This window comes from Chiloscyllium plagiosum, chromosome 4 (genome assembly GCF_004010195.1).
Source record: "Chiloscyllium plagiosum isolate BGI_BamShark_2017 chromosome 4, ASM401019v2, whole genome shotgun sequence".
Lineage (NCBI taxonomy): Eukaryota > Metazoa > Chordata > Chondrichthyes > Orectolobiformes > Hemiscylliidae > Chiloscyllium > Chiloscyllium plagiosum.
This window is the reverse complement of record NC_057713.1, coordinates 128,124,481-128,144,594: the sequence shown is the minus strand read 5'-3', so window position 1 is coordinate 128,144,594 and position 20,114 is coordinate 128,124,481. Positions and strand designations below refer to the sequence as shown.

Sequence of the window (20,114 nt, the reverse complement as noted above, 5' to 3'; positions counted from 1 at the left end):
TTTTTTTCTTCTTTTAGCTCAAAAAGCAGAGGAGTTGTTATTCTTATTTGGAAGAATTTCCCTTTCAAAATCCTAAATCAGCTAAAAGACGAATCTGGACGATATATTCTGATTAAAGCCCTTATAAATGGAGAGGAATATGGGATTTTAAATTTGTATTGCCCCCTGACACATCCTTTTAAATTTATAACGGAAGCCTTCTCAAAATTGATGGCTGTCGGTGCTCGCCATACAATTATAGGGGGAGACTTTAATTGTATTATTGATCCGGAAATAGATAGGATTTCCAAGAGTACTGCAGGTGTATCTCCCAGATCTAGACAATTGGTCGATTTGAACAAAGAATTAGGACTAGTAGATGTATGGAGGTGCCTTCATCCACAGGGCAGAGATTTTTCTTTTGACTCCAATCCACATATATGTCATACCAGAATCGATATGTTTTTTGCCCCCTCGATTTTTAAAAATTCCATATCATCCTGTAAAATAGGCAGTACATATGGAAATCAAGGCGAGGAACAATGAAACATACCCCGGCATTGGCGTATGGACCCCTTCCTGATGAAAGATAGTATATTTGTAAAGTACTTCTCTCAAGAATTTAAAACTTCTTTAGAAATTAATTCAGGTACGGCTAGCAAACCGTCAATGATGTGGGAGACCATCAAAGCTTACGCGTGAGGTTTGATCATCCCATACTCAGCGACCCAGAAAAAATTAAAGGGAGAACAGCGTCTGCTCGAAGCTCGCTTGAAAGCGGCTGAAACAGCATACGCTGATGGACCTTCTGTTATCAAATTACAAAGGATTACAGACAGCTCTAAACACCATGCTTACCCAAACGGTTAAGAGGGAAATATTATTTGCAAAACAAAGGTTATGTAAATTTGGCAATAAACCTAGTAGATACTTAGCATTTCTTGCAAAGAAAAAGAAGGCCCCTCAAACTATCACATATATCAAGGCAAGTACGGGTATTTTGACTCATGATCATAAAAGGATTAATGCAATCTTTAGAAAATTGTATTCTGATTTATATAAATCGCAGGATTGCGAAGGTAGGACTAGGAGGATGCAGTCATTTTTTAAAAACCTGACATTTCTGGACCTAACTCCGGAACAGGTATCGGTCTTGAATGCTCCCCTAACAATCCAAGAAATACTTGACCCAATCAGGCAACTTCAGAGCGGTAAGGCACCTGGCCCAGATGGCTTTCAAGTTGAATTTTATAAAGAATTTACAGAAATATTGGCTGGTCCACTTATGGACATGTATAACTATTCATACAGTCAGGGCTGTCACCCGCCTTCGCTGAAAGAGGCGAATATCTCTCTTATCCTTTAAAAAAGGAAAGGACCCAGAAGATTGCACGTCATACAGACCAATATCCTTGCTAAATGTAGATTTTAAAATCCTCTCTAAAACGTTAGCATTGAGGCTAGAAACGGTATTGCCACATATTATAAAGGGTTTATTAAGGGCCATAGATCATCCAATAATGTCAGAAGGGTTTTGAATGTGATTCAAGCCTGCCATCAGGGAAAGATATCAGGAGTAGTAGTCTCATTAGACGCGGAAAAGGCATTCGACAGGGTTGAATGGTCATATTTTTTACACATTGGAAAGGTGTTTACCAAATGGGCCTCAACGTTTGCACGTTCTCCCCGTGTGTGCGTGGGTTTCCTCCGGGTGCTCCGGTTTCCTTCCACAGTCCAAACATGTGCACGTAAGGTGAATTGGCCATGCTAAATTGCCTGTAGTGTTAGGTAAGGGGTAAATGTAGGGGTATGGGTGGGTTGCGCTTCGGCGGGTCGGTGTGGACTTGTTGGGCCGAAGGGCCTGTTTCCACACTGTAATGTAATCTAATCTAATCTAATTATATAGTAATCCCAAGGCAGTTGTGATTACCAATGGATTAGGCTCGGATAGCTTCAGTGTCGATAGGGGCTGCCGTCGGGGATGTCCTCTCTCGCCATTGCTATTTACGCTAATAATTGAACCACTAGCAGAAGCTATACGGTCTGACCCTAATATAACGGCCCTGAGGATTGGTATAGGTCAACATAAAATTACCCTTTATGCAAATGATGTTCTTCTTTTTCTCAGTAATCCTTTGATGTCCGTGCCTCGCTTAATCCAAGTTATTAATACATTTAGTGTATTTTCAGGCTATAAAATTAATTTCTCAAAATCGGAGGCTATGCCAATGGGCGGCATTGTTAGTATATCCCACTTTCCCTTTCGGTGGTCCCTGGAGGGTTTCTTATATTTAGGCATTTTTATTACCCCAGTATTTGGTCAGTTATACAAGGCTAACTTTGTGCATTTACTGGAGAGGATAAGGCAGGACCTCCAGCGATGGGGAGACCTTCCAATTTCCTGGCTGGGTAGAATAGCACTAATTAAAATGAATGTCCTGCCCCGTCTCCTATACCCTATCAGAATGCTTCCGGTGACGCTGCCGAGGCTGGCACTACGTAAATTATATGGCTGGTTGGGTTCCTTTATCTGGAATCATAGATGGCCCCTCATTAAGTTGAAGAAGCTACAGCTTCCACAGGTAAGGGGGGGATTGGATTTCCCAGATTTTAGGAAATATCAGTTAAGTTCCCTATTAAGTTATATAGCTGATTGGGTCTTGCCTGACCCGCAATTAATCTGGCTGGACATTGAGGCTTCTCAAGTAAAATGCCCACTTATTAACCTTTTATTTTCAGACAAGAGGAAAATCATTACGGATCACTGTAAGAACCCTATAATACTAAACACAATTAAAGCTTGGAATTTCATGCGGCAAAATGAGGGCAACTCACATAAAACATCCCCCTATGCGCCGATAGTGGGAGCATGGGGATTTTAACGGGGGTTTCCAGATGCCACTTTCAAACTCTGGAAATCCAGAGGTATCTCCTGTTTAGGGGATCTGTTTAAAGAAGAGGTCCTGATGTCTTTTGAACAGCTGCATCAGAAATTTGGATTACCTAATGGAGACCTCTTTCGATACTTCCAAATTCGAGATTACATACAGAAGAAGACTACATTATTAGATGGTCTTTATAAATCAGATCGAGAACATAGAGTATTATGGCCACTGGGGGTATCTTCCATCAGTACTATTTATCATTTATTACATGATGAAGTATCGGGAGATATGGACAATCTGCTTAAAACATGGGATCAGGATTTGGGACTAGAAATCTCTATAGAAACGTGGAATGATATTTGGGAAAACGCCAGAAGAATCACCATTTGCAACAGAACTCAGGCCATCCAGCTGAAGATACTTCATAGGGCCCATATAGCACCGGATCGATTGGCAAAATTTAAGGCAGGAGCATCTCCAATGTGTCCCAGATGTAAAATAGAGGTGGGCACTCTTGTACATTGCTTATGGACCTGTCATAAGATCCGTAGATATTGGACTAAAGTAGCAAGTGCTCTGATAGAAATCTTAGGAACGGAAATTAGAGTGGACCCTGTATCTCTCCTTTTGGGCTTTTTGAACTTACTCTCCCTGGATATGCACGGGAAGAGATTATTTTCTATTCTCTCTTTCTGTGCAAGGAAAAATATTTCCTTGCACAGAAAAATATTCTCTCTTTCTGTGCAAGGGCCCCCCGGATTTTCAAATTGGCACAAATTAATTATGGAATGTATTCCCCTTGACTTCCTTACAAATATGGTGCACCAAAAGACCGCATTATTCCATAAAATATGGCAGCCCTTCTCGAATTATATAAATACAGATATTTCGGCCATCCTAACAAGGGCATTTATTTAATTGAGATGGCGAACCTGGCTGGTCCGGGGCCCCTTGGGAGAGGAATCCCGCACGAATACGAGTTTTGTTACATTTGATGTCAATACAATACGAGCATGTATCTCACTACCCAATTTCTGTATTATCCGTCGTTTTTTTTCTCTTATTTGAATAATGTAAGCGACTTAATTATACACTCTGATTAGTTGTATGTTAGGTTAGTAGTTAGTTGAGTTTTGTATTTTCTTCTCTCGGTATTTTTCTTTTGTTAAATTTTGGTTATTATTTATTTAAGATTTAATTGTATATCAATGTTTATACTTGGGTTTTTTATTTTGTAAACTTGTAAAAATATGTTAAATTTTCAATAAAAATATCTATTTAAAAAAAATTAACTCATTGACAGACCAAAATCAGTGTTGGCCAAGTGTGTATAAAAGTGCAAAGTGAATGGGTCTTGCTGCGATGTTCAATATGGGGGCAAATTTTGGATAACCTCAAGTTTATAGAGTCTGCAAAGCTAGCAGAGCTTTGAAATACTTGTATCTTGCAGCCTAAAAAGTGTTAAAGAGAGAATTGCTAATGTAAGCTACTAGTCTTCATATCAGTGTTATGCATTTTAATTATGGAGTTTTCTTTCCTGTTTTCTCCCTTCCCCCATCTTTTCTCAAAGCTATTGATTCTTTGTTGATGTTTGCATGTTGGTTTCTACCTGTATTTTACACACACAGATGAACGGTGAGCATTGGACCATTGTTTGAATGAACTCCGGTGTAAATAAGAGAGCTGAGGTTTATCCTGGCAGCCACACATATGTATTCAGCAGGGATTGATAGAAGTCAGGAACTAGACACTTTGATTTTCTTTTTTGTCCTTTTCCTAAGGGAACTTTAGCCAACTTGATCTCAACAATTTCAGCTAGACTTTGTGAATTAAATCAGCTTATTTCAACATGGTTTTTAATTGAAATAAAGTTCCAAAGTGAAAAAAATGTTAATTATTGTTCTATATTAACTTAACGTGAATTCGCTGTAACACGATTGATGAATTGGGGATGCTGTTTGTAAAGTGTGATATTTTAAAACGTGTTAGCTGTAATGTAATTATATTGCCAACAGTTTAAGCACTGTTTCTAATGTGCGATTGTTTTTTTATATAATGCGAGGTTACACAAGAATGCAACCATCGTGTTTGTTAAGACGGACCCGCGGGGTCCCGTCTTTGCGTGTTCTTTCGGAAGGAGAGACTCACACTGGCAACTATGGTTAGACGCAGACAGCAGTTTATTCACAGAATCTTAACTGGTACAATGAATCTACAAGCATGCATTCGTTGGAGAAGGCATTCTGTCTTCCCATTCAAACTTGACACAATTATACTTTGCGCTGCCTGGAGTCCCCGGTCAGTTCGCCTTCCCCATTGGTCCATTCATCTGCGCGCGCTGGGGATCCGTCCTCCTATTGGCCGCATCGAAGTGCCTGTCCAGCTCCTGCTGTGCTTGACAATGGCTCAGCCATCCCCGGGAGCGGTTCCGATCCTGTATTCAATAGTTCATTGTTTCAAGGAATTACTATGCGTCTGACAGGCTAGCCATTTTCAATAGTTTCAGTTTAACTAAATTGACAATTACACTTATCAACTTTAGACTTAAATAGAGCCATTCACATTCAATAGTTACAGGTTCCGATAGAGCAATTCACACTTGTCTAACAGTTACAGATTCCGATCGGTTTCTTTATTAATCCCGAGTTTCGATGGGGCAATTGATACTGGCTGGTATTTACAGGCTCCAAGATTTAATTAACACTATGCATATCCCTTACAAGCTCCAGCCAGGTAGTCATGCAGTCGCCTGCAGCAGCTCGCTTGGCTGTTGTTAACCATTTCAGGGCTAGAAGTGTCACCCTCCCTAGCCCTACATTAAATACCCCAGTGAAATCTCCCCAACATGTTATAGAAGATCGATCTGTATGTGTATATCTAGGTTTGATATCTCAATTATACTGCAGTTAATCTTTTGGAGTTTAAGTTCTTTGAGTGTAATGTTAGTGGAAGGATTTCCCAATAGAAGATTGAAAAATTGGTATCCAATACTATTAGCTTTCCACTTCATTATTTTTTTCATTTCCCTTTTGATTTTCATTTTATACTTTTTATGTTTGTACACATTCTTCATTTTTAATTGGTTTCTAACTTAACCTTATCCATGCATCTTAAAGCTTCTAGTTGTTCATGTTTAATGGAATATTCTGACACTGGATGTTTACAACATTTTTTAACTCCTGTCTTGCTCTACAGATCAACCTACAGATTTCTCTTTTTATTTTAACTCACCTGAGTTAGCTTGCAGTTCACCTTTCTAAAATTTGCTCAAGTGCAATTGATTAGAGATAAAGGGTTGCCTCATGAGGAACAGTTGGACAGGTTTTTGTCTATATCCATTGGAGTTTAGAAGAATTAGGGGTGACCTTACTGAAACCTGGACTTGACAGCATGGTTGTTGAAAGAACGTTTCCCTGTGGGGGAGATGAGGAATAGAGGACACATCAAGGGGGTCTCCTGTTTAAAAGAGAGATTAGAAGATTTTTTTCTGAGGGTTTTTTGGCAGTGGAATTCTGTTTCTATCTAAGAGGTTGGGTCATTGAATACTTTGTGACTGAATTAGATACTTGATGAATAAGGGCATCAGAGGGTATAAGGCGTATACCGGAAAATAGTTGAGGCCACAACTGGATCAGCTGTGATTGCATCAAAGATAAAGCGGGCTTAAAGGGCTAAATGGCCTGGTCCAAATCATTTATTTAAATAATGGAAAGTAGTAGACCCAGCATCGATCCTTTTGGCACAACACTGGTCACAGGCCTCCAATTCAAAAAGCAACCCTCTATACCATTCTCTATACCCTACCTTCAAGCCAATTTTGTACCCAATTGACTAGCTCCACGGATCCCATGTAATCTAACCTTACTAGGAGAAAGTGAGGACTGCAGATGCTGGAGATCAGAGCTGAAAATGTGTTGCTGGAAAAGCGCAGCATGTCAGGCAGCATCCAAGGACCAGGAGAATCGATGTTTCGGGCATGAGCCTGAAGAAGGGCTCATGCCTGAAACGTCAATTAATCTAACCTTACTAACCAACCTATCATGTGGTACCTTGTCAAACGCTTTGCTTAAGTCCATATAGATGACGTTTACCATTCCGCCTTCATTAATCATCTTTGCCACCTCTTTAGGAAGCTCAACTTTATTGAAACAAGGACTGTATGTTCTTTCTATCTGCAAAGAACAGGCCCCATATATACGTATATGTAGTTTCTAGTATATGAGGGTATTAGTGACAATCTGAAAATGGCTATCAGTATAATTATTGGTAAACAGCATGTGTGAATGAACTAACTTTACCTGTTACCCACCATTATGACAGAACTTACCCTTCAAGGTAATCTTTGGACACAAAATGGCGACTTTTCAAGACCACAAGGCATGGTCCTAGGTTTGTTCATGAACTTGCATGATATATTATTACAATAGTGATAATTGATAATTTTAAAACATGATTTTGCAACTCTTCTCTGTTAAGCTGTAGATTTTGTCTTTTCTTTCTTTCCAGAATTTGCATATTTTAAAGTAATGAGGGATGGACCTAATATGCTTTATTTTTCATATAAATTTGAGACTTGAGTATCAATAAATCGTGAATTCTGTGTTTAATTTCTTAGGTGAAAAGATGGATCAAGTTATTCTTTACCATTATGGCTTTAAGGACTTGGCTACAATTTTCTTTTACACATTGGTTGCTATCATTCTGCATGCCATCTTGCAAGAGTATGTGCTTGATGTGAGTATAGTTATATTTTTCACATCTCTGAATTGATGCATATTTTATGGATGTAAAATTACCATGAATTTCCATTTCAGAAAATCAACAGGCGAATGCATTTTTCAAAAACAAAGCACAGTAAATTCAATGAATCAGGACAACTCAGCGCCTTTTACTTGGCTTCTTTTGTCTGGGGAGCATTTATTCTAGCCTCGGTATGTATAGCATTTATTTTCTGGTTATTAGTTTTACTAAACAGAATTAATTTCTACACTGGACTAAGCAATCACTTTCTCTTATAGGAAAATTATGCATCAAATCCTACTAATTTATGGGAAAGCTATCCACACACATTGATGCCGTGAGTACTTTTTAAAATCCTATAAATGGAAGGAACACGAGTTGAAAAATGTCAGTGCCACATTCAAGATTAGTCTCTTAAAAATAGTTTATTTTTGTTTTGTTTTAAACTACCCCTTCCAGCATTGACTTATACTGGTGTATGGGGAATGCTGATTGTGCTCTTCTAAGGCTATGCTGAGGGGTATATGGCTTGGAGAATTGAAGCTAGTTGTAGTTTCAATGCTGCCCTCTGGAGCACAGCTCATTATTGAATTGAATTAGCTTTATTGTCACATACTCAAAATAAGTACCATGAAAAATGTACAAGTTTTTGTTTACAGTGCCATCTTAGATACAAAAATTTCTAGGTAGAGCTTCTTCAGTTACAGTTCTTAGAAAAATAGAGAAGTGAAAATGCTATTTGCAGATTTGAGGAATAAGTTGCAAAATGGAAAAAGAAAAAAGAAAGTTCACAACGATGGTCTTACAATCCAGTCCATGCTGGTATCTGGCTTCCAGCCTGCACTGGACTCTAGACCATGCTGGACTTCACCTCAAGGTTCACAAGGCTGGGAGATCAGTCTGGAATCACCTTGAGACGAGAACTCTACGCTCTGCGGTCATGCTGAGCCAAGGGACCGCCACACCATGCTGGGAGGACACCTCATCGTTTTTGTGCTGAGGTCAGAGACTGGAAGGCACTGGGATCAGAGGCTAGGAGGTACTGAGGTCAGATGCCGCGAGACCAAGAAACGAGAAAAGGAGAGAAAAAGACAAAAGAGAGAAAAAAGGGAACTGATGGAGTGGATGTATTCCGGCTGAAGTATCCTACTGTGCCACCACTTTGGACATCTGAGTGCAGAGGTTTAGACATGCCTTTGGTTCCAAGGGCTTAGATTATAGTTGTTTATACATATGACCTTCAACAGAGACCATTAGCGCGCAGGGGACAAATTCAAAGTTCACAGGCAACACAAGAACTTAGAAGCATTGTAAATCATGAGGGAGATGTTTAAAAACTTCAAAATTAAATTGACAGGTCGATGGAGTTGATGGATGAAGTTCATTGCAGTGAATTGTGATATGATGCATGTACAAAGAACATTGAGAGACAATATAAATTATACGGTTGTATTCTAAAGGGCTTTGCAGGAGTAGAGACACCTGGGTGTAAATGAGCATAAGCCATTAAAGGTGACAGGAAGGGTCTAGAGCTGTTAATAATAGAATACAGGAACAGGGAATTATGGTTTTATGTTGGACCTCAACTGGAGTATGGTGTACAGTATAGGCATCACTCTATGTAGGAAGAATGTGAAGATGCTGGCGAGTGTACTGAAGAGATTTACAAGAGATTTACAAGATATTCCAGGGATGAGACAATTCCATTCTGAGGAAAGATTGGAGAATTTGGAACTTTTTATTACTTGGAGAGGAAAAGGCTAAGAGGAGAATTGATGGTTTTCACATCGAGTCTGAACAGATTAGATGGAAAGAAACTATTCTCACTCAAAAGGATTGACAACTGGGTGCACAGTTTTGAAGTGTTTTGTAAAAGAAGCCAAGATGATGTGAGAAAATCGTTTCTCGTGCAGTAAGTTGTTAGGCTCTGAATCCATTGAATGCTTATTTAAGTAGATACAATGCAAGGTTTCAGGAGAAAGGCAAGAGCCTGGCACTGACTTAAAATGTTCTGAGAATCAGTGCAGACACAATAGAGCAAAGTGCCTCTTTCTGCACTGTAACAATTCTGTGACTCAGCATTACAGCCATGCTGGATTCCTTGTTTATAGCTGATCCATCGATGCCCCCTTTTCTAAATAGGAAGCATTCGGTGGCAATTAGGGGAGCTTGAATGTCTTTCCTCTTCCGTTAACTGAACAATTTTGCTGTCACCTCAACTGGGATAAGGTAATTCAGACCAGAGACCTTCTGTTTTGTGTGGCTGAGTTGCAGCTTCTCTTTACTCACCCATTTAGGGAGTCTATTTTTCTAAAGTTTCACTATCATCACCCTGGAGGTTACCATCGACAAGAAACCTTGGAACAGCCACTGTGGTTACAAGAGCAGCCCCAAAGACTGGGAATTTGTTGCAAACAACTCCCATCCTAACTCCCCAAAGCTTGTCCAGCACATATAAGACAGAAGTCGGGAGTATGGTGGAATCTCACAATTCATTCTCTGAAGGAGTGTAGCTCCACCAAAACTCAATAAGACTATGTCACTTAAAGGCAGAAATAGATAGCTCTTGGCTCTCTCATTCACAAAACATTCTGAGGGATGACAGACAGGAAAGTGGGTTTGAGACTACACCCTACTCAGTTATGATCTTATTGAATGACTAAGCAGGCTTGAATCCTGCTCCTAGCTCTTATGTTCCTAGGCTCAACGCTATCCAGGATAAAACCACTTGGTCGTCACACGATCCGACTTAAAAGCTTCACTCGAACATCACTGGCGGTCTGTGGCAGTTATGAGCCATCTACAGTTATGCTGCAGCAACAGTTCTTCAGCTATCCCTTCCAAATTCATAACCTCGGACACCCAGAAGAATAAGGGCAGTGATGTTTGGGAACGACCCACCTGCAAGTCTCCTCCAGGTCACTGACTCATTCCAATCTGCAACTATGTAGAAACGTAAGATTTAGATGTAGGCCATTTGGCCCTTTGAATCTGCTCAAGCATTCCATAAAATCGTGGCCAGTCTGGTTTTGGTCTCAGCTCCACTTTAATGTCTGCACCCAATTGCCCCTGACTCCTTTGCCTGTCAAAACATCTATCTAGCTCAGCGTTAAATAAATTCTAAAGCCTGTGACTCCACTACTACCCAGGAAAGAGAATTCTGCTATCTAGCAAACGCAGGGGAAAATATTTCTCCTCATCTCTGTCTTAAATGTGAGACCTATTGCTCTTAAACTATGTCCCTTAGTCTACCAAGAAGAAACGTTCTCTGGCTTTGTACCCTGTTCGTGTTTGCTCAAGGTTTTGTATGTTATACTAAGATGATTTCTTGTCCTTCTAAACACCAGTGAATATAGGCATAACATAGTCAACATTTCACTGTAACAAGTCCTCTGATCTCCTAACCTATCTTGGTCAACAGCGCTCACTGGCTTTAAAGTTTCCTACAAAGAAGCATCATATTGACACTCGCTGACCATACTATCATGTAATGTAATTGTAACTTACACAATAGACAAAAGGGTTGTACATCCTTTAAAAAAGTGGATGAGGAAATTGTGGGGCCAAAGCAAATTCCAATCTGGATAAATTGATAAACTTACTGGGTGCAGGTCTTTTGCATAAGATTATTGCTGCAAGCATAATTTTAATTTACAATTTCTGTTCATTTTAGTTTGTCCAAATATAATGGAACAATAATGTCATAATATCAAATGCAAAATACGAAAGAAAATTTTAGAAGGGAGATTAGTTTCCCAAGCATTACATTTTTGCTGACCAGTGGCAAGACTGCAAGAGGCAAAATGTGATATTGGACGACTCGTAGCTGAGACTGGAATGATTGAGATGTACAGAAAAAGACCCTTCGGTCCAACTCGTCCATGCCGATCAGATATCCCAACACAACCTAGTCCCACCTGCCAGCATCCGGCCTATATCCCTACAAACGCTTCCTATTCATATACCCATCCAGATGCCTTTTAAATATTACAATTGTACTAGCCTCCACCACTTCCTCTGGCAGCTCATTCCATACACATACCACCCTCTGTGTGGAAAATGTTGCCCCTTAGACCAGGGACGCAGGTTCGATTTCACCCTCACGCAACTGTTTGTGTGGAGTTTGCATGTTCACCCTGTGTCTGCATGGGTTTCCGTGGATTTCCTCCAGGTGCTCCGGTTTCCTCCCACAGTCCAAAGGTGGGCAGGCTATGCTAAATTGTCCATAGTATCCAAGGTTATGCAGGCTTGGTAGATCACTTGTTGGAAGTGTAGGGTTAGGCTTGGGGGGCGCGGGGGGGGGTGTTTGGAAGAGATGCTCTTCAGACGTTTGGTATGGACTTGTTGGGCTGAATGGCGTGCTTCCGCACTATACGAGATTCTGTCATTTAATAACTGTGCTGCATTCAAGTGAGGTCATGGTGTGGTTGCTTGATCTGCTTTACCTCTGATCTGTGCCATTACCATTGAAATGGTTCGTGATCTGTCATTTCCTTTTGCTGATGTCATTAATTGAACTGAGAAACAGATAACCCTTCTCTCTATAGCTCAAATCCTCCAACCTTGGCAACATCCTTGTAAATCTTCTCTGAACCCTTTCAAGTTTCACAACATCTTTCCGATTGGAAGGAAACCAGAATTGCACGCAATATTCCAACAGTGGCCTAACCAATGTCCTGTACAGCTGCAACATGACCTCCCAACTCCTGTACTCCATGCTCTGACTAATAAAGGAAAGCATACCAAATGCCGCCTTCAGAGGGAGCATTCTGGGTAATCCAAGATAGAGGGCGGGAAAGGGTCCCAGCTGTAACAGGCTGCTCCTTTTTTTTTAGGTATTTTAGGTGTTGGAGGTGATTTCCTCAAATTCCGGGAGCAGCAATTACTGTTTTATATGCTGTTGCATTGTTTTGTTTTGGACTAGTTTGAATGAATGTAGGAAAGAAACATTATGTCTCCTCAGAATTTAGAAAATTATTATATTTTGCTTTCCAACCAAATTTAGTTCAGGTTTATAGTAAAGGTTTTATTTGATGGTAATGGATAATGTAGAATCCTAGGACACTTGAACTTTGTGTTTTGCCTACATAATGTTCTCAATAGTGTAGGTTTTTTGTGTGTTGAATGGCTTGCATGTTTGTGTTCTGTGCATTTTTTTGTGACTTTGTCATAAAACTATACAGCATATTGTTTTGTATTAAATTGGCACTTGTCAATGTTTTATTTAAGAGATTTTATTCTTTTAGATTTCAGGTGAAATTTTTCTATATTGCACAGTTGGCTTATTGGCTTCATGCTTTGCCAGAACTTTATTTCCAGAAAACCCGGAAGGTGAGCATGAGGACTCTTGTTTTTCAAGCTGCAGGTGGGAGCAATGAGTGCTTTAACAAGGAAGGTTGAGGTAACGAGTGATTTTGCTGTCCCAGTGAAGAGTTACGTGTAGCAGAAACATTGTAGACTTAATTTCCTGTCCACAATAATGGCTAATAAAATTCCATGGCTAATGGGTCATTGTAAAACTACCTCTAAATCTACATTGTAGAAACAAACTCCTTTGTAGCTGAGATAGCAAGACTACTGCTTGACATAGTTATATAGACAAGAAGCATCGGGTTTAAGCTGCCGGTCTGTCACTTCTGTGCGGTTTGCAGATAAAGTTTGTCTTTTGAGTTTCTGGGCTATGGTGGGGAACAGAACCCATCAAAGTGAATGTGACCTCTGACCATTTGCTGACGACATTTCAAGTTCCTGGTTCCACCAGGAGCAACAGAGATGTCAAACCAATCAGAATGGAAGTTCTTAAGTCCTGTCAGTATCACCAGGAGCACTGGCCAATGCAGGTACTTCAGGAGGCCTACAGATGAAGATGTGTTTCTGTGTTCCTTCGGGTCAGTCAGGTAAGTCCAGGAAAGGATGGGAAGAGGGCTCATTATGAAGAATGTGGCTCTGTCTTCCCACAGATTCCTCCTTTCTTGCCTATGAATGCCTGAGAAGAAGGGACACCCACCCACAAAAGGCCATAAGCGCTCACCAGGGTTGCTGTCTGTAATTATTGAATGGTTGCTGTCTGTAATTATTGAATATCAGCAGTGGTGGAAAGAGGCCATTAAGTGAACACTTAACACTGTCAATTGGTTTCTGGACAGAAATTTTGTCCTCTTCACCACCACCTCTGGATTTAATTGGACAGAGAGGCAAGCAGTACAGTCTCTAACCCACACCTTCCTTTCCTATAACTCGCAACCTACCAGCCTAGTTGCAGCGGAAGCATTAAATTCCATCCAAACAGTAGCCAATTGTGAGAGGTATGAGCGCAGAAGTAACACTTATGGAACCATCCACCAGTAAAACTTCAGAAGAAAAGAAACTGAGTAGAAGCAGCTTTTACTGCCTGTAAGAAAAGAAAGCCTTTTACAACACTTTATGCATGTCCTTGCTCCTATAAAGATCGGTTTCCTTGTGCATTTTTTGAGTTGGATTTAAGTAGCTGTGTTGGCAGGTTGTCACTGATATTTAAAAGAGCTAAATGGATAGCATACTAATGTACTATTACTAAGATAAATCTAGAGATTTATTGCAAATTGTTGATTAAATGTTTTGCAGAAATGGTGCTTTGTAGTGATAGGTCACATTTCAACAAAATTATTTCTTTATATACAAATTAAGAATTACACTGTTGATGTTTTATGATTTTTAATTATTTCTGTTTTCAGGAAGATATTCCCCGACAGCTTGTGTATACCAGTTTGTATATTTTCCACATTGCTGGAGCTTATCTGTTAAAGTAAGTTTTTATTTTTAAATTGGTATGATTATGTCACCTAGTTTCATTTATTTTTATTTTCCAAAACATCTTGCAAACATCCCTCTATCTATGATGCTAAGTGTAGCAGTTGAATTTTATGGCATTTGTACTCTTTTTCAAAAACCTTCAAGTCTTGCATTGCATAACCCCTGAGATTAGGAATTTGCTGTACTGTTGAATTTGTTGCTAATGTACTGATGAAATACACTTGCATTGTATATACTGTATTAGTAACTGAGAATCAGGTTCTTCAGGCTGTTCGGAACATTGGTTAGGCCACTGTTGGAATATAGTGTGCAATTCTGGTCTCCTTCCCATCGGAAAGATGTTGCGAAACTTGAAAGGGTTCAGAAATGATTTACAAGGATATTGCCAGGGTTGGAGGATTTGAGCTATAGGGAGAGGCTGAACAGGCTGTGGCTGTATTCCCTGGAGCATCGGAGGTTGAGGTATGACCTTATCAAGGTTTACAAAATCATGAGGGGCATGGATAGGGTGTCTTTTCCCTGGGGTCAGGGAGTCCAGAACTAGAGGGCATAGATTTAGGGTGAGAGGGGAAAGATATAAAAGAGACCTAAGGGGCAACTTTTTCACGCAGAGGGTGGTACGTGTATGGAATGAGCTGCTAGAGGAAGTGGTGGAGGCTGGTACAATTACAACATTTAAAAGGCATTTGGATGGGTATATGAATAGAAAAGGTTTGGAGAGATATAGGCTGGATGCTGGCAGATGGGACTCGATTGGGTTGGGATATCTGGTCAGCATGAACGGGTTGGACCGAAGGATCTATTTCCATACTGTACATCTCTATGACTCTATAAAATGTTGATTTTTTTAACCTTTGCTGTGAATAGAGTAATGTCTCAGCAAAACTTATAGATGCTATTACCTACTAATATAACACAGATTTTACTGAATGATTTTACCATTTTTCTTTCCAGCCTGAACCGTTTTGGCCTGGTACTTCTGGTGTTGCATTATTTTGTGGAACTTTTGTTTCATGTTTCTCGTCTGTTTTACTTCAGTAATGAAAAGAATGAAAGGGGGTGAGTATATCGAGAATTTCCAGTTGCTTAAGTGCCTGATTAATGGATAGGTCTAGCAAACATGTAAATTATTCAGTGTTATCCAGATATTCAAAATGAGAATCTTGAAGCTCTCTTCCTTGGATCAAAAGTTTATATGCAAAAGTTGGCCATTACTTGCTGCAGCTTTACTTTGAAAGTTAATTGGGTTGTGGAAAATTTGTGGCATCTTCACTAATACTCCTGACCATTAACCATAGGTCTTCATTTGCTTCTGATTTGTCCTTCAGTATTATTGCTTATATTGGAATATAGAATTCCAAAAGCATTGTCAGGTTCCTGTTGATAATTTATAAAAAGAGCCATTGGAGGTGGTGGCAAAAGCATTGGATTTTGCAAGTACCGCAGTTGTACCTAATCCATTTACCAGTTTAAAGCCATGCAAGTCATTCTGTAATAGGCAATACAAACATTTTGCCACAGTCTTGACTGGACAGAAGTTCAGAACACACACCCTTAACTTTTGGTGTAGAGACAGAGGTTATTCACAATATCAACATCTGTATTAGTAAACACCAATTGAACTTGCCCCCATTATATAGAACATTAAAATAATGGCTCAAAGTAATTTGGGATGAGTTTTTTGAGACATCAGCCTGAGTGCAGTTGCTTTAGTTTGTATTCTATTTTGTCACCCAGTCAATAACACCAGCATATTTAGTAAACAAAGTCCAAAGCCAAAGACATGATTGTGATTCTGCTTCAAACATTGAGAGAACAGGCCATTGAAAGAGGACAGGAGCAACATTAGTCTATAAAATTAATTAATTGTAGAGGATGAAAACTTGCAGAAAAAAATTGAGTTTTGCTACTTAATACCTCTTTTGGCAATTAGGATCACATACTACCTGTAGATGACTTGCATGCACTCTCTCGAATGCCTAATTGTAATATATTTGTAAGAAGTGATAAACTGCATTTGGACAGATCTGAATGTAGGATACCCTTACTTAATCGTTGCTCATTGCACAGGCAATTACCTGAGTTACAGGAAATGATTTAAAATGATGGTTGTTTCCTTTGTCATACTGATCATTGCTTTAGTTCTTTATGAATTATTGTTGCTAGACAAGGTCAGTGTTAATTTTTGAATGCCATATGATGTCATAAATTCGTATTGTTTATTGTCCACTTTGACTGGATAGCAGTTTGTTATCTAGGAGTCCAATTTTCTACAATCACAGTAGGATTCAAATTTATGTCCAGGTTGAAAGGGAAAAGAGTGTGTCTAAGATTACTATTTTAAACCTAATAAAAAGATAACAATATGGGAATGAAAGCTGAAGTGGCAAAGTGAACTGGTCCACTAGGCTAAGGAATGCAATTGTAGGCATTTAAGGTGATATTTCAGAATACCCAGAATAAGCCTATTCCTAGCATAAGGAAAAATCCTGACTAGGAATGGCAGATAGTTAAAACCAAGCATTAGGAAAATAGTTAAAACCAAGCATTAGCGTATAACTTAGAAGAAGATGCTTGGAAGTTCAGAATTTGGTCAGAATGTAATGGCAGCAAATAACTAAAAGGTTAATCAGGAGGAAGCAACTTGAGTATGAGAGGAAAGTAACTAGGAATGTGAAGACAGGTGGCAAAACTTCCTACCAATTCTTTTTTAAAAAAAAGTAATTGATGTGAGTGGTGGTCCTGTGGAAATAGAGAACAATTAGATGATACAGAAATGGTGAATGGAATGAACATATTTTGCTTGTGACTTCACTATAGAGTAAATAGAAATAATTCTATAATACCTGTGACATAGGACGTGTAAAGGAGAGCAAACTTCGTTAAAATATGATCACGTGGGAAGCAGTGTTAGGTAAACTGCGAACTGACAAGCCTGCAGGTCCAAATGGACTTTATCCTACGGTCTTAAAAGAGATGGATAATGCGATATTAGATGTGTGGTGTTAATTTTGCAAATTTCACTGAATTCAAGAAACTTTCTAGTCCAATGGAACCTAACAAAATAATCCTCCAATCAGGAAGGGAACGAGGCAGGACCTGACCAGTCAGGGCCAGTTAGCTTAACATCTATCATGGGAAGGTTGGTTGAATCAGTCAGGAGAGAGATTATATGCACATTTGGGAAAACTCAGTGTATTTGGTAAGCATCAACATGGTTCTGTGAATATGAAATAATGTTTAACTGATTAATTGGAGTTCTTTGGAGGAGCAACATACTGTGGATAAAGGAGAATCTGAACTCTGATTTCCAGAAGACATTTGATAAGGTGCCACATCAAAAATTATTGAGAGAAATGAAAGTGAATGGTATATGTGCTAACATTGGCATGGATAGAAAATTAGCTGGCAGATTGGCAGAATGTGACCAGTGGAATCATGCAGTGGTCTACTGGTGCCTCAACAGTATTCCAGCAGTAACTTGGAAGACAGGAGCAAAGGCTTGATAGCTAAATTTATATATGACTCCGAGATAGGAAAATATGTTGTAAAGAACATGTAAGGAGGTTGAAGATGGATATAAATAGGTTGAATGAATGGTCAGAAATCTGTTAGATGATGTGTAATGTGAGATAATTGTGAGGTTGTTAACTTTGGCAGGAAGAGTGAAAAAGCTGAACAGCATTTCCTGTAAATGTTTTTTATTTTTGTTGCTGCATGGACCTTGATCAGTGCACAGCCCATCTCGGTGGCCAGGTACATAAGAGGGAGTGTTGATGCAGAGCATTTCTTAAACTGACAATGAGTTTAAACATGGTGCCACTGTTTAAGAAGGGTGGTAAGGACAAGCCAGGGAACTATAGATCAGTGAGCCTGATGTTGGTGGTGGACAAGTTGTTGGAGGGAATCCTGAGGGACAGGATGTACATGTATTGGACAGGACTGATTAGGGATAGTCAACATGGCTTTGTGCGTGGGAAATCATGTCTCTCAAACTTGATTGAGTTTTTTGAGGCAGTAACAAAGAGGATTGATAAGGGCAGACTGGTAGATGTGATCTATATTGACTTCAGTAAGGCGTTCGCCATGCGAGACTGGTTAGCAAGGTTAGATCTTGAGGAATACAGGGAGAACTAGCCATTTGGAAACAGAAATGGCTCAGAGGTAGAAGACAGAGGGTGGTGGTGGAGGGTTGTTTTTCAGGCTGGAGGCCTGTGACCAGTGGTGTGCCACAAGGATCGGTGCTGGGTCCTCTACTTTTTGTTATTTACATAAATGATATGGATGCGAGCATAAGAGGTAGTTAGTAAGTTTGCAGATGACACCAAAATTGGAGGTGTAGTGGACAGCGAAGAGGGTTACCTCAGATTACAACAGGATCTTGACCAGATGGGCCAGTGGGCTGAGAAGTGGCAGATGCAGTTTAATTCAGATAAATACGAGGTGCTTCATTTTGGGAAAGCAAATCTTAGCAGGACTTATACACTTAATGGTAAGCTCCTAGGGAGTGTTGCTGAACAAAGAGACCTTGGAGTGCAGGTTCATAGCTCCTTGAAAGTGGAGTTGCAGGTAGATAGGATAGTGAAGGAGGTGTTTGGTATGCTTTCCTTTATTGGTCAGAGTATTGAGTACAGGAGTTGGGAGGTCATGTTGCAGCTGTACAGACCATTGCTTAGGCCACTGTTGGAATATTGTGTGCAATTCTGGTCGTCGTCTTATCGGAAGAATGTTGTGAAACTTGAAAGGGTCAGAAAAGATTTACAAGGATGTTGTCGGGGTGGAGGATTTGAGCTATAGGGAGAGACTGAACAGGCTGGGGCTGATTTCCCTGGAGCGTCGGAGGCTGAGGAGTGACCTTATAGAGACCTTATAAGAGTGACCTTATGGAGGCCAATAATATAAAGGAGGATAGTAAAAGCTTTTTTAGGTATGTGCAAGGCAAAAAAATGGTTAGGACTAAAATTGGGCCCTTGAAGACAGAAACAGGGGAATATATTATGGAGAACAAAGAAATGGCAGAAGAATTAAATGGGTACTTCAGATCGTGTTCACTGGTGAAGACACAAGCAATCGCTCTTCCGGGGCCTGATGGTCTACAGGGTACTGAAGGAGGTGGCTCGGGAAATCGTGGATGCGTTGGTGATTATTTTCCAGAGTTCGATAGATTCGGGGTCCTGAGGATTGGAGGGTGGCTAATGTTATTCCACTTTTTAAGAAAGGTGGGAGAGAGAAAGCAGGAAATTATATACCAGTTAGTCTGACCTCAGTGGTGGGAAAGATGCTGGACCAGTGGGTCTATTATAAAGGATGAAATTATGGCACATCTGGATAGTAGTAACAGGATAGGACAGAGTCGGCATGGATTTATGAAGGGGAAATCCTGCTTGACTAATCTTCTTTAATTTTTTGAGGATGTAACTCTGAAGATGGACGAGGGAGATCCAGTAGATGTAGTGTACCTGGACTTTCAGAAAGCTTTTGATAAAGTCCCACACAGGAGGCTAGTGAGTAAAATTAGGGCGCATGGTATTGGGGGCAAAGTACTAGATTGGATTGAAAATTGGTTGGCTGATAGGAAACAAAGGGTAGTGATAAACGGCTCCATTTCGGAATGGCAGGCAGTGACCAGTGAGGTACCGCAGGGATCCGTGCTGGGACCGCAGCTTTTGACAATATATGTTAATGATATAGAAGATGGTATCAACAATAACATTAGCA

At 39.9% G+C, this 20,114-nt stretch overlaps 2 protein-coding genes across 2 annotated transcripts in view; both read left to right on the top strand.

Annotated features, from left to right (window-relative positions):
* The window catches only part of kcnb2b (potassium voltage-gated channel subfamily B member 2b), an 891,048-nt gene that overhangs the window by 493,528 nt on the left and 377,406 nt on the right, over window positions 1–20,114 (top strand). The gene's annotated exons all lie outside the window — the stretch shown is intronic.
* The window catches only part of tram1 (translocation associated membrane protein 1), a 33,924-nt gene that overhangs the window by 6,597 nt on the left and 7,213 nt on the right, over window positions 1–20,114 (top strand). Inside the window, exons 3-8 of the mRNA XM_043689202.1 lie at window positions 7,480–7,598; window positions 7,679–7,795; window positions 7,883–7,941; window positions 12,851–12,935; window positions 14,318–14,388; window positions 15,351–15,455. Of these exons, the coding sequence (XP_043545137.1) occupies window positions 7,480–7,598; window positions 7,679–7,795; window positions 7,883–7,941; window positions 12,851–12,935; window positions 14,318–14,388; window positions 15,351–15,455 (556 nt within the window). The remainder of the gene's footprint in view (window positions 1–7,479; window positions 7,599–7,678; window positions 7,796–7,882; window positions 7,942–12,850; window positions 12,936–14,317; window positions 14,389–15,350; window positions 15,456–20,114) is intronic.